Here is a 12,110-nt window from a genome sequence, read left to right as displayed (position 1 = left end):
TTTCTGCTTCTGTTCATATTTAATTTCCTTTTGTCCTCATTATGGGTCATATTTTCTTGCCTCTTTGCATTGCCTGGTAATTTTTTATGGGATTCCAGATATTGTGAATTTTAGGTTATTGGGATTCTTTGAATTCTTTTAAATAATTTTGAGTTGTCTGTGCAGTTAATTTACTTGGGAACTGCTAGATATTTTGAGGCATGCTTTCAAGTTTTGTTAAATGAGACTAGAGCCATTCCTCTTTATTCCTTTGTATGTATCCAGGTTTCCATCTGGAATCTTTGTATTTTAACCTTAAGAACTTCTTTTAATATTTAGTTCTGGTCATGAGTTCTTCTAACCTTTTGTTCTTCTTAAAAAGTCTTTATTTTGCCTTCCTTTCTGAAAGATATTTTCTCGATAATTCTAGATCTAGTGTTTTTTCTTTTTTTCTTTTAACACTTTAAAGATGTTGTTTATCTGCTGGCTTGCATTATTTATTTTTACTGGAAGACTGCCATAATTCTTATCTTTCTTTTCATGTATGTAATGTTCCTCTTCCTCTGCCAACTTTTAGTATTCTCTTTTTTGTTGTTGTTATAGCACAACTTATATATTTCAAATGGACAAAAAATTAGTATCATTTACAGTATCTTAAGATAAATTGCCTTTGAATGGGAGCTTCCTTTCCAGTACTTTGAGGTCTACAAGACATATTTAGAAAATGTACTACTGTGGAAATGACTGCTTAAATCGAATGGGGGGGTAGGGGGGAGGGCCTGTGGTTTCTCTTTTTGATTAATTGCTGTAACACTGTCCTTCGGGTGGCTGAGGGAATTTCATGTTTTCTTTAGACATCATTAGGTGCCGGAGCTCTTGCAGGACAACTTTGATGCTATATGAATGCCATTTTGCTAGCACTGATATGGCTCTTGGGTCCACCACTCCATTAGAACTACTAACTCCATTCATATTAATTTTTATTGCAAATCTTACAAAGGGGGGTGCTTCTGGGTATTTAAGTCCACATTCTATTTTAAGGCTGTATATTTGGTTTTCATAAATTATCTGAGCCCATGGTGGCTGCCATCTTGCATCACTTAGTATTTTTTTTAACACTGGTTTCCAAAAATTTGGTTATGATATTACTTTGGTAGTTTTTATGTTTATCTTGCTTGTGGTTCATTGAGCTTCCTGGGTATGTAAGTTTATAGCTGTAGCAAATTTGGAATATTTTTGGTCATTTTCCTTGAAATATTTCTCAGCCGCACCCTTCTCTGGGTATCTGATAACAATTGCATTATATTGCTTAATAGTGCCACACTTCACTGATGCACTTCGTTCTCTCTCTCTCTTTCTTTTTTTTTAAGAGTTTTTTCCTCCTACTTCTGTTGGGATGGTTTCTATTACTATGTCATCAAGTTTGCTGATCATTTCTTTTGCATCTGTTAAGCCCAGCTAGTGAATGGTCATAGCAGGTATTGTGTTTTTCAACTCTATAGCTTCCATCTGGTTCTTTTCTTTATCTTCCATTTATTTCCACATAAACACAATAAGGAGAGAAGTGGAAGATATAGAAAATAACCCAAATGCAACTTCTGTTTATTTATTTATTTATTTTTTTGAGGTTGCCATGAAAGTACACCAGTTACACCTTTGTTGCAGGAAGCCTAATTGATTGATGACTCTGGCAGCATGCTCTGAATCCACCATTGTATCTGCACAAAAACCCCCCTTTCATGGGCTGCCCCTAGTCATTGATTGAATGTGGTATAAATACTAATGTAGGTCTTTTCCTGCAAGGTACAGATTCCTCTGTTGAGTGACTTTGGCTTGAGGACTCATCAACCCAGATGGAACTTTCTTAGAACTGCACAGCAGTCTGAGACTCTACTCATCCAGTCCTTCTTCCTTTCCTCTCTTTTTTCTTTCATAGGCATTTCCTCCAGTAAATCTTTGGCATCTTGTTTCTTGAAGCATCTGAATTAATATATTTATTATTATCACTATATATTTTGTTCTTATTTGCAGTCAGTATAAGATTTCATTTAAATAAAATGTTCTGGTTTTATTTTATTTTATTATTTTTTTAAAGATTTTATTTATTTATTTGACAGAGAGAGACACAGCGAGAGAGGGAATACAAGCAGGGGGAGTGGGAGAGGGAGAAGCAGGCTTCCTGTTGAGCAGGGAGCCCGATGCGGGGCTCGATCCCAGGACCTGGAATCATGACCTGAGCCGAAGGCAGACGCTTAACGACTGAGCCACCCAGGCGCCCCAAAAAATGTTCTGGTTTTAAAAGTGTTTGAGAACTATGGTCTGTTTTACGTCATTTATAATTGAGGGACTGAAGCTCAGAGGTTCTTCTGAACATTGAGTTTGCAAACCTAAACCAACCTATATTATAGCATTAATCAAGGTGTTAAAGGCTTGTTCTTTTGCTCTGGACAAAGAATCAGGAGCCCCGATAATACTGCTAACTCCTTTTTGATCTTGGACAAGCTACTTAACTCTCTAAGCTTATTAAAGGGGTTAGGGTAGTTTATCTATATAACCTCTTTAACTCTAAAATCTAATTTTGTAGATGAGAAAACTGACATAATTTACCTGACCAATTATCCAAAAAGTTGTTAGGGAATATCTAGATTGGATTTTTTCCCTAATAGACAACAAATGGCCCAAGACTTTGTGTGTGTGTGTGTGTGTGTGTGTATTGACCTGTATTTAGGAAAATACCTTGATAAGTCACTTATGGTAAAGGATGTGATCTGAGGACATGGGTTTTAGGACCGATATAGTGAAAAAAGTGGCTGAACTGTTTGACATACAGAAGGGAAGGAATTTACTTTTGATTCTAAGAAGCAACAGAAAAGAGAAGGCAGAAGGGGAAGAGCAAGGAAAGAGAGTGGAGCCATCAAAAGAGTATAAAACTAGAGACAGGAATGGATGGGTGAACATTTCTAGGGGCAGAGTAGGGAAAGGGCTTTTAAGGCCAGAGATATCCAACATTTAATTGGGAGGTTTTGGCTGTATTAATCAGGCTTCTTATGTTTGAAAGTGACACAAATTTAATTCAAAGAACTTTAAATAAAACAGGGATCTTAGTGGGTCACAAAGTTTGGAAAGATATTAGGTGAATTTGTAACAACTAAGGAAGAATTGCAGAAACCAATGCTGCAGGGACGAAAAGTGGAAACTTGGATAATGGTGCTAGATTTCTCTCTCTCTCCTTCCCTCCTTTTCCAGCCTTGCTCATCTCTGTTTGACTCTGTTTCTCTTTGACTTCATTCTTTCCTGCAGCAGACAGGACTTGGCCATGTAGTAAGAAACATGGTTGCTGTCAGACCCAGCTCAGCAACCATAAAGAGAGAGCTTGCTGGGGGACGGGGGAAAGGGGTACCAGTGTGGTGCAACAATTCCAGAGACATGTTCTAATTAGCCTGGCTTGGATTCCATGTCCATCCCTTGCACCAATCATCAGCGTCAGTGAAATAGGGCACTACAATCAACCAACACAGGTCATGTGACTACATTTTTGCCTGGGGTAGGGGAAGGGTCTATTACCAGAAGAATGGGGATAGAAATGCTTTCTGAGAAGATAAAAATAATAGCTGACTCTCTGTTGTTCTGGTGTAAACCAGCCTTTCTTCCAAGAACCTTTCTTTTTTAAAGATTTCATTTTTTTAAGTAATGTCTATACCCAATGTGGGGCTCAAACTCACAACTCCAAGATCAAGAATCACACGCCTGATGACTGAGCCAGCCAGGTGGCCCCAAAACCTTTCTTACAATCGTAATGTTGTATCCATGCAACAGCTTTGTGTAAATGGGGCTACTTAGGCAGAAATTTGGGGAATGATCTGACTCTTCTCTGGGTTTAAGGTAGTAAAGAATAGGGAAATGCACATGGGTGGTCAAATGATCCATAAACTGAACTAATTTAGCAGAAGCAGGAATTTGGAGCCAAAGGTGACTATGAGAACTATGAGCAGTAAAAGAGGGGATTGCATTGACAAAGGATGCAGGATGGAGGTTTGAGCTCATTTTTATCCATGTGATCTGGATTGGGGCAGATTGACATTACTGGCTGTTTTGTAAGTTCTTCAAAGATTCCTGCACTGGGAATCTTTAACTGTAATTCCCGTGATGTGGGTGATGCTTATCTGATTGGCTGGTTTTAACTTCAATTCTCAGTACTGAGCTTCCCAAAGTTGGTCATGGGGGCCATCTATGGAGTGATGAGCTTTCAAACTGGCTCCAGATCAACTCCACCTCCGACAGCCTATGTTTGGTCTGGGGAAACACTCCTGCATCTGTCCTGTCATCTGCAGATGGTCACCAGTCCTCTGCTCTGTGGCCTTAGGCCCATCTATCCACAACCTCTCTTCATAGCCCTTACTCCAGAGGACACATGTCACTCTGAATGATCTGCCACTTATGATTCTATTGGAGTCCGTCCAACTGGCTTGAGGGGAGGGGACATCCCCTGCCCTGTGCTGTGTAGAACACAACATTCCCACAACTCTTTGCAGAGAAATTCTGTCCTTCCTTTCTCTTCAACCTCAACTTCTGTTAGAAGTGAAGTGTTAAGGGCCACAAAGCCAGCTTTTTCTCATCATCTTTGTAGATGCCTGAAAAAGTGGGCCAGCTCTGTAATGTGGGGAGAACTTAGCATCTATTGTTTTATTTATGGTTTTTGGAGGCTTAGCCAAAATTAAAAAAGAGAGAATCTCATTTTAAGTTCCTTTTACACATACATTATCCCACTGAAACATTTAGGTATATTGGTCCCATTTTACAGATGAGGAGACAGGTGTAGTGAGGTTATGTGACTTTTTCAAGATCATACAGATAGTAAGTGACAAGGATAGAGCCTGAACCCAGATTTTTCTGACTCCAGACTTTACGCTTCTTCCACTTTAAAACTGTTAACTGATTACCAGAGAGACCTTGAGTCTTGCCGTTAGTGCTCTGAATGGGGCGTGAGGAGCTTTGATCAAGGGTTGGTGCCTCTGATCATCATGCTCTTAACCCACTCACCTCTGTGTCTGTGCTTTCTGTTACATAAGCTGTGGAACATAATAGTAATATATAAATATATATATTTTTTTACTGTTTCCTTATAGAACTGTGTTGGTGAAAATATTTGGGGGTAGGTGGGTAGGAAAAGAACTGACAGAACTAAAATTTATTGAACACCCACTACTATGTTCCAGTCACTCTGTGATAGGTTCTTCATGCACACTGTTCAATTAGGATTGACTAAAAACATTCAGCAACGGGTAAGCACAGTCAGCCACCAACCAGGACGCTGGTGGTTAACAGTCAGTAGGATGTGCCCATGAGGCCGGCCCAAGTGTGGGCCTTGAGGACACGGGCTTAGCAGCCAACACAGGTCACACAGCCAGCGAGGGGGCCAGGCCTGCTCCCAGAGCAGCCCCACAACAAAGTCCATGCTCTTTCTAGCTACTGCAGCGAATACTTCACAAGAAAGTAGCTATACAGGGTAGAACTATTATTATTCTCAGATGTAAGTACTCTGATGTTATTTAGAAAAAGGTAAACAAGGCCCATAAGTTTCGTTTTTACGGTTCCTCTTTCAAACGAACACTGTTTGTCTCCTTTGCCTTATCTATCTGTCTCTTTCTCATGCCTCTTGTGGACCAAAAGTAGTTCAGTTATGAGCCTCAAAATCATATGCTCAGCCTCTTATTTCCTCTCCTCATGATAGCACCCCCCCCCAATCAAGATGCATTTGAAGTACTGAGAGTAACACCCAAGAAAAAAGAAAGGAGGTGGTGGGGGGGGGGGAGCGGGGATGGGGGAGGGGATAGATCAGAAAGAGAGAGGAAGACAGAGAGAAGGCAGGATGAAAGAAAAAAAGAAAAGAAAAGAAGGAAGGAAGAAAGAAAGGAAGAAAGAAAGAAAGAAAGAAGAAAGAAAGAAAGAAAGAAAGAAAGAAAGAAAGAAAGAAAGAAAGAAGGAAAGAAAGAAAGAAAGAAAGAAAAAGAAAGAAGAGAGGAGAGGAGACAGGGAGAGATAGACAGAAGGCAGAGCTCATATGTACATATTCAATCAGAAAGGCTCACAGCCACCGGAAAGTTTGCAAATTTAGATGTCATTTCTGGCCCCTAACAGCTTTGAACACCAAAGGGCCCCAGAATCCCCGCCATTCACCCAACACCAGGACTGCGGTAATCATGACCCCGGAAGGGTGGTGAGAGTGGAAGGTCGAGCCTCACCGGTTACTTGTGGAAAAACCAAGGACAAACAGGAAGAATTAAAACAGGAAATGACTCATAAACCATAGAAGGGGCGCTCCCCCTCCCTTTTATTATCCCCCTCACAGAAAGACGAGTTTCCATTTGCTTTGTTTTTAGGATTTTTCTCGCAACAACAACGCAGTCTCTCCTGACTCCTTCCTGGGAGGGAGATTCAGCTTTTCCAAAGTCACTTCCCTGCCGTATTCTCTCACTAATTTCTCGTAAGCCATCTTAATACTGAATACTTGTGTTCTGTACCTGCTACTGAAGAAACAGGATTAGTCAAAGATTTGTAAATGCACTGTTTAGAAAAACCCAGCAGCAGGTGCAAATTTTATGGATGGTAAAACTCATCTGAGGAAATGGAAGGCTCTCCAGCTCTCCGGCTTCAAAGAGCTCCTCAGTAGGTCTCTTTTGTTCAGCTTTGGCCCCAGAGCATGCTCAGAAAAGGGAACTTGGGAGACACGGAGTTTAAATTGGTCCGCAGGTAGAATAACAGGTGGGTTTCAGTTTTCTCGTGGGGGGAGGGGAGGGGAGTGCCAGTAGGTTTAACAACTACCTCTCCAGTAACAACAACAACAAACAAACACGCCCCCAAAACCCTGATTTGCAGCACTTGCCCGCATCTGTGGTGGTGTTTGCATAGAGATGTGCACTATTATAAAGTATTTCCACCATATGAGAGCAATAGATGTAAATCATCTCAGGGGCATAGAATGTAACATGTAGTAAAATAATTAGGAAGTGATGTGTTTTGAGTACTTATTACCTTTTTAAAAATTAATGTATTTAAATGTAAACTTATATAAATCAGTTTTTAATAATGGCTGTGCTTAACAACAGGTTTGCAAAATTTTTGAAATTTTAACAGTTGACTTATGTGAACCTGTATGAGCAGCTTCTGGCTTGTGGGCCCTGGGATTTTGAGAGGAGAAGAGAGGATGAGCGAGCTCCCAGGAGAGGCACACGCTGGAACCTAAGGAGGATGTCACCAGTGAGAACGTCTCTGTACGTGGTTGGCCCAGGGACTCCGAAGACAGTGATTTGAAGGACTCCATTTTAATTTGTTTCTTATTCTGTGCCGTGCACTCTGGTCCTTTCCCTCAAATCTTTTTTTTTTTTTTCAAGGTTTTATTTACTTATTATTTATTTATTTATTTATTTAACAGAGAGAGAGAGAGAGAGAGAGGGAGAGCACGAGCACACAAGCAGGGGGAGAGGCAGAGGGAGAAGCAGGCTCCCCACTGAGCAGGGAGCCCCATGCTGGACTCAATCCCAGGACCCTGAGATTGTGACCTGAGCTGAAGGCAGATGCTTAACTGACTGAGCCACCCAGGTGTCCCTTAAGTGTTTTTTAAAATGATTAAAGAAGACCCTGTAGGTAATACAAACTTTATCTGACACTTCATGAAGCAGACCGTCTCCACTCGGAGCACTGCAAAATGGGGCGGGAGGTAGGACACTTTTATAGGATGAAGAATGAAGAACAAGAAAGCAGACACAGAGCCCAGGGCTGGCTTGGGTGGTGGGGCTTGGCTGACTGGACATACTGTGTTTCTGGTCAAGCAGAGCATTTACGGGGATATGAGCGTTGTCTGTTCCAGCTTGCTGCAGGGGCATTGTGGGCAGGGTGGCCCATCTTGGGCCTAGAAAGTTATTTCAACAAGTGAAGGAGTGATAGACACACAGACTTGTGTTTGGTGGTACTTTGAAGGTCAGGGGTCACACTGGTGACAAAGTAGCCAGGAGCCTCACTTTCTTCATCTGTAAAGTGGAAATAATAATAATAGTGCCTAAACCATAGAGCAGTTGTGAGGATTAAATGAGATAATTTGTATACAATATGAGCCTGATGCCTGGTGCATAAGTGGCTTCCCCCTCCCCCTCTCTGACCACTCCTTGTCAGACTCCTTTATTATGACTTCCTCTTCCAGAGGCAACAGTCTGCTTTACCTTTCCTCTGTTCAATCTATATTAACTCTCCATGGGACCACATTTGGTCTCATGCCTTTAAATATTACCCACGTGTTGGTGATCTCCAGGTATAAGTTGTCTACACCCACGGGCATTTTTAGACTGCTGACTTCTTCAGCTCCAAGTTTGGGATATATGAAGCAGAAACAGAACCCAAAAAACTCAGCACTGAGTATTTCCTTGGGTCTTGACTTCCCTAGCCTCTCTGCCTTCTTCTGTCCACCTTCAGCATCTTCTTATGTTTGTTTTATATATAACGTCTAGGGTTTTACATTGTCCTCAGTGGGAAGAACAGAAAAATATACCAAATTTATCTTGGTGGTTGTGTTTATTGAGTTTTTTTAAATTTAAAAATTTTTAATTGTGGTAAAAACACAATATAAAACGTACCCCCTTCACCATTTTTGAGTATACAGTTCAGTGGCTTTAACTGTATCCACATTGCGGTACACAGATCTCGAGAACTTTTTCATCCTGCGAAATTGGAACAACTTCCCATTGTTCCCTTGATGGGAAATTCAAAGCACACAAGGGAACAACTCGTTAGGATTTAAAAAGTCAGCATATTTAAAAAAGGAAAACTTGAGCCCTCAAGCACTTAAAATAATAGGTTGGCATCATATTCTAGAAAGTAAAATATTTATGCTTAAAATGATTGAAAACATAAAGTAAAACAAAAAACAAGATTTTATAAAATTTAATTTCCAGAAATGAGGCATATAATTGCTGAAATTAAAAACTCAATAGATACTCAGCCTTAAAAAGGAAGGAAATTCTGTCACATGCTACAACATGGATGAGCTTTGAGGATATTTTGCTGAGTAAAGTAAGCCAGTCACAAAAGAATAAATATTGTATGATTCCACTTACAAGAAGTATCTGAAATCACTGAAATCAAGGAAAAAGAAAGTAGAATGGTGGTTTCCAGGGGTAACTTGTTACATAGCCATAGATAATTACACAGGTATCATAAATATCTTACTAGTTTAAGGCCTTTAAGATATAAATCTATCCTTGATAATCTTGATCTAGTACCTTAATCTTCTTGACTCAGATCTTTATTTTTACCATCTTCTATATGCACAAACTAGACCTTGCCAATTATCTAGAACTGTTCCACCTGTCCGAAGTATTGAACTTCTCTAACCTACTGTTTGACCACAAATTTTTATCCTTCCATATCTTGCATCATTTCTCAATACAAATCATAAGCCTCATCATTATCTCCAGTCCAATAACCCACTCATTTCCCCCCAGTTTATTTGTCTCCTTCCTAGCCTCACTTTGTTTTCCCACCATCATTGGACTATTGCTTCTCTGTATGCTGAACATCGGTTTTGTTTGGGAACTCTTCTTGCATTCCACGTGGTATTGGTGGGGCTGTTGTTCTCGTGGTCTAACCATCTCCACCATAGATGTGGGCCCCTGACCCAGGCCATCCAAGCAATCCTTGTTGGGGGTTGATATGTACACTGTAAGAGAAAGGGCCAGGGTCAGCCTATGGGGTCATGAGCTCTAAAGAATATGTAAAAACGGAGCTGCTGGATACTTGGAGAGATTTGGGGATGAATAAAGCCAAGCAAAGGCAAGCAGAGCTGAGAGATAAAGAGAGATAATTTTTCTTATGATATTATTTGAACTATGGATCCTGCTGGACCTGAAGCCAATTTTATCTCTTGGCTGTTCCAGCCATATGAGTCAATAAATCCTCTCCCACTTATTTTCCTTTAAATTACTTTATAACACCCCCCCCGCCGCCCCAAGTTTGGCTTTATTTTGCAGTACAGAAATGATTTGGAGACATTCTGAGACAGATGTCATTGAAGCAGAGGCCCTGTCAGATCAAAACTGCAATGTAGCTGGGTCTGTTTTGTATCCCACCCCTGGGATACAAAAGAAGCTTCTACATTTACCTAATATTTTTGTTTTTTACAACCAAAAGCATCTTGACTAACATATTTACATAACCTGGACCTCTGTTTCAGATATGAACACATTTGGTTGCAAACCACCAGAAAACACAAAAACCATGTCCTGCATAAGTAAGGGTTTATTTATTCCACATAATAAGAAGCCTGAGGCAAGGCAGTCCAGAGCTGATAACAACAGCACTGAACACAGTCAGGAATGCATGTTCTTTCTCCCTTTCTGCTCTGATGTCCTTACTGTGCTGACTTTATCCACCTACTTGTGGCCTCAAGGTCACCAAGTGGCTGCTGCTTCACCAGGCCTCACTCCTGTGCTGTAGACACTAGAAAGGAGAAACAGAAGGGCATCATTTGTAGACTTATGCTTATGTCTCATGGATGCGTGGCTTCCCCTAGCTACAGGGGAGCTGGGGAATTAAGTGTTTAGCTTTTACTGTCTCTCTATTAGAGGCAAGTAAAGGAAAGACAGGTTGGAAGTAGACAAACCCAAGCTAATTGTTTTCAGGATCCTACCACTACACGTGACCTCTTTCCCTGCTCTGTAAGCCACCAACCATCTGCGAGTTCTACAAACCATTCTGTACTTGAGTGTTGAAGGTTAGTGGATAAAAATCACATAATTGCAGAGAATGGAGCCTCTACAAATTAATGGCATTTAATATCCTGTAGGCATTCAGAGCTGTTTTGTTTTTTAAAGATTTTATTTATTTATTTTGAGAGAGAGAGAGCGAGCACACAAGCAGGGGGAGGGGCAGAGGCAGAGGGAGAAGCAGGTTCCCCTTTGAGCAGGGAGACCAATGCGGGGCTCAATCCTGGGATCATGACCTGAGCCGAAGGCAGACGCCCAACTGACTGAGCCACCCAGGTATCCCAGAGCCATTTGATAGTTATTTTTCATTTTAGTTTTATTAGCTTTCTCTCCTATTCCCTTTAATTATTTTTGCAAATCTTTAACCTGAAATACCTTCTTTATGCCCCATTCTCATATTCCCTTCACTGTCAGCAAATTGCAGTCCCTTGCTTGCTGAGAAAATAGAGGCCATAAAAATATGAAGTCCCTCAATTTCCTGTAACCAATCCTTTCCTCCTTCTTTTATTCCTTTTGGCTTTAAAATCAGAATCTGTGGTTGTGGTTTTAACCTTGCCCACATCCATTATGCTACAATATGTTTATTTCATCCATTGTATCTCAACACTTGGCATCATTTGGTAGTGGGTCCACCATAAATATTTGTTGGATGCTATTGAATCCTCTTTGCAGGACTTTGCTGTATCAGTGATCCTCTACTGGATCTTTCATTTCTCCCTTTTGCCTCCTTTTAGTCTATAAACAAACTCAAGCTTTTTTCCCCCAAAGGAACAAAACCTTCCTCTCATGTACCTCCATTTACCCCCTAGCTAACATCTAATTGCTTTCTCTACTGAACCAAGCTTCTCAAAATAATAATCTCTCCAATTTCAGTCTCTGAAATATTTTCCAGATATTTCTCAACCCCTTGCTCAGTAGCTCCAACCCATCATGTCAAGGAAAATGTCCTTTCTGAGGTTTCTGATGACTTCCTACTCACCACACTTACATATTACTTAAATTTTCTGCAGAATTTTTTTGTGTGCTTCCTATTTCCTGTGTCACTCCCTTTCCTTGAATTTTGTGACACTAGGATTTTCTGTTTTTTTCTAACTCTCTGTTGATTTTTTTTTTTGTTCTTCTGTTGGGATTCTCTTCCACCATGGTATTATTCAGGACTCTGTAGGTGACCATCTTCTCTTTTTACTATAGACACACTCCTTGGGTGACCTTATCAATACCATGGCTTCAGCTGTCACCCAGATGCAAATGATTCCCAAATCTTTTTCTCCAGAAAATGACATCTGAGCAAAACCAGAAGGAGGTGAGAAAGTGAGCCATGTAAATATCTGGAAGAAAATAATTCCAGAGAGTGAAAATAGCCAAGTGTCAAGGCCT

The 12,110-nt window shown here is 40.5% G+C and overlaps 1 protein-coding gene across 1 annotated transcript; it reads right to left on the bottom strand.

The window, feature by feature from the left end:
- Nucleotides 1-777: 777 nt before the first annotated feature.
- On the bottom strand, nucleotides 778-8,658 carry LOC116627444 (ubiquitin-conjugating enzyme E2 variant 1-like). The gene is made up of 3 exons (XM_032397209.1): nucleotides 8,607-8,658; nucleotides 7,950-8,006; nucleotides 778-1,097 (listed from the first exon to the last, which is right to left on the bottom strand). The coding sequence occupies exons 1-3, from the start codon at nucleotides 8,656-8,658 to the stop codon at nucleotides 778-780; spliced, it is 429 nt and encodes a 142-aa protein (XP_032253100.1).
- Nucleotides 8,659-12,110: the final 3,452 nt, after the last annotated feature.

This window comes from Phoca vitulina, unplaced genomic scaffold (genome assembly GCF_004348235.1).
Source record: "Phoca vitulina isolate PV1807 unplaced genomic scaffold, GSC_HSeal_1.0 scaffold97, whole genome shotgun sequence".
NCBI classification, from domain to species: Eukaryota; Metazoa; Chordata; class Mammalia; order Carnivora; family Phocidae; genus Phoca; species Phoca vitulina.
This window is presented reverse-complemented; position numbering and strand designations above follow the sequence as displayed.

What these genes read in the sequence shown, in the direction of transcription:
- LOC116627444 (XM_032397209.1), bottom strand. Translation starts at nt 8,658, where the DNA reads ATGTGGATACAGTTAAAGCCACTGAACTGTATACTCAAAAATGGTGAA. An exon ending in ACTCAAAAATGGTGAAGGGG is followed by an intron (nt 8,007 to 8,606) that starts GTACGTTTTATA and finishes TCCACTTTACAG; the next exon opens with ATGAAGAAAGTGAGGCTCCT. An exon ending in TGTGACCCCTGACCTTCAAA is followed by an intron (nt 1,098 to 7,949) that starts GTACCACCAAAC and finishes TTTGGAAACCAG; the next exon opens with TGTTAAAAAAAATACTAAGT.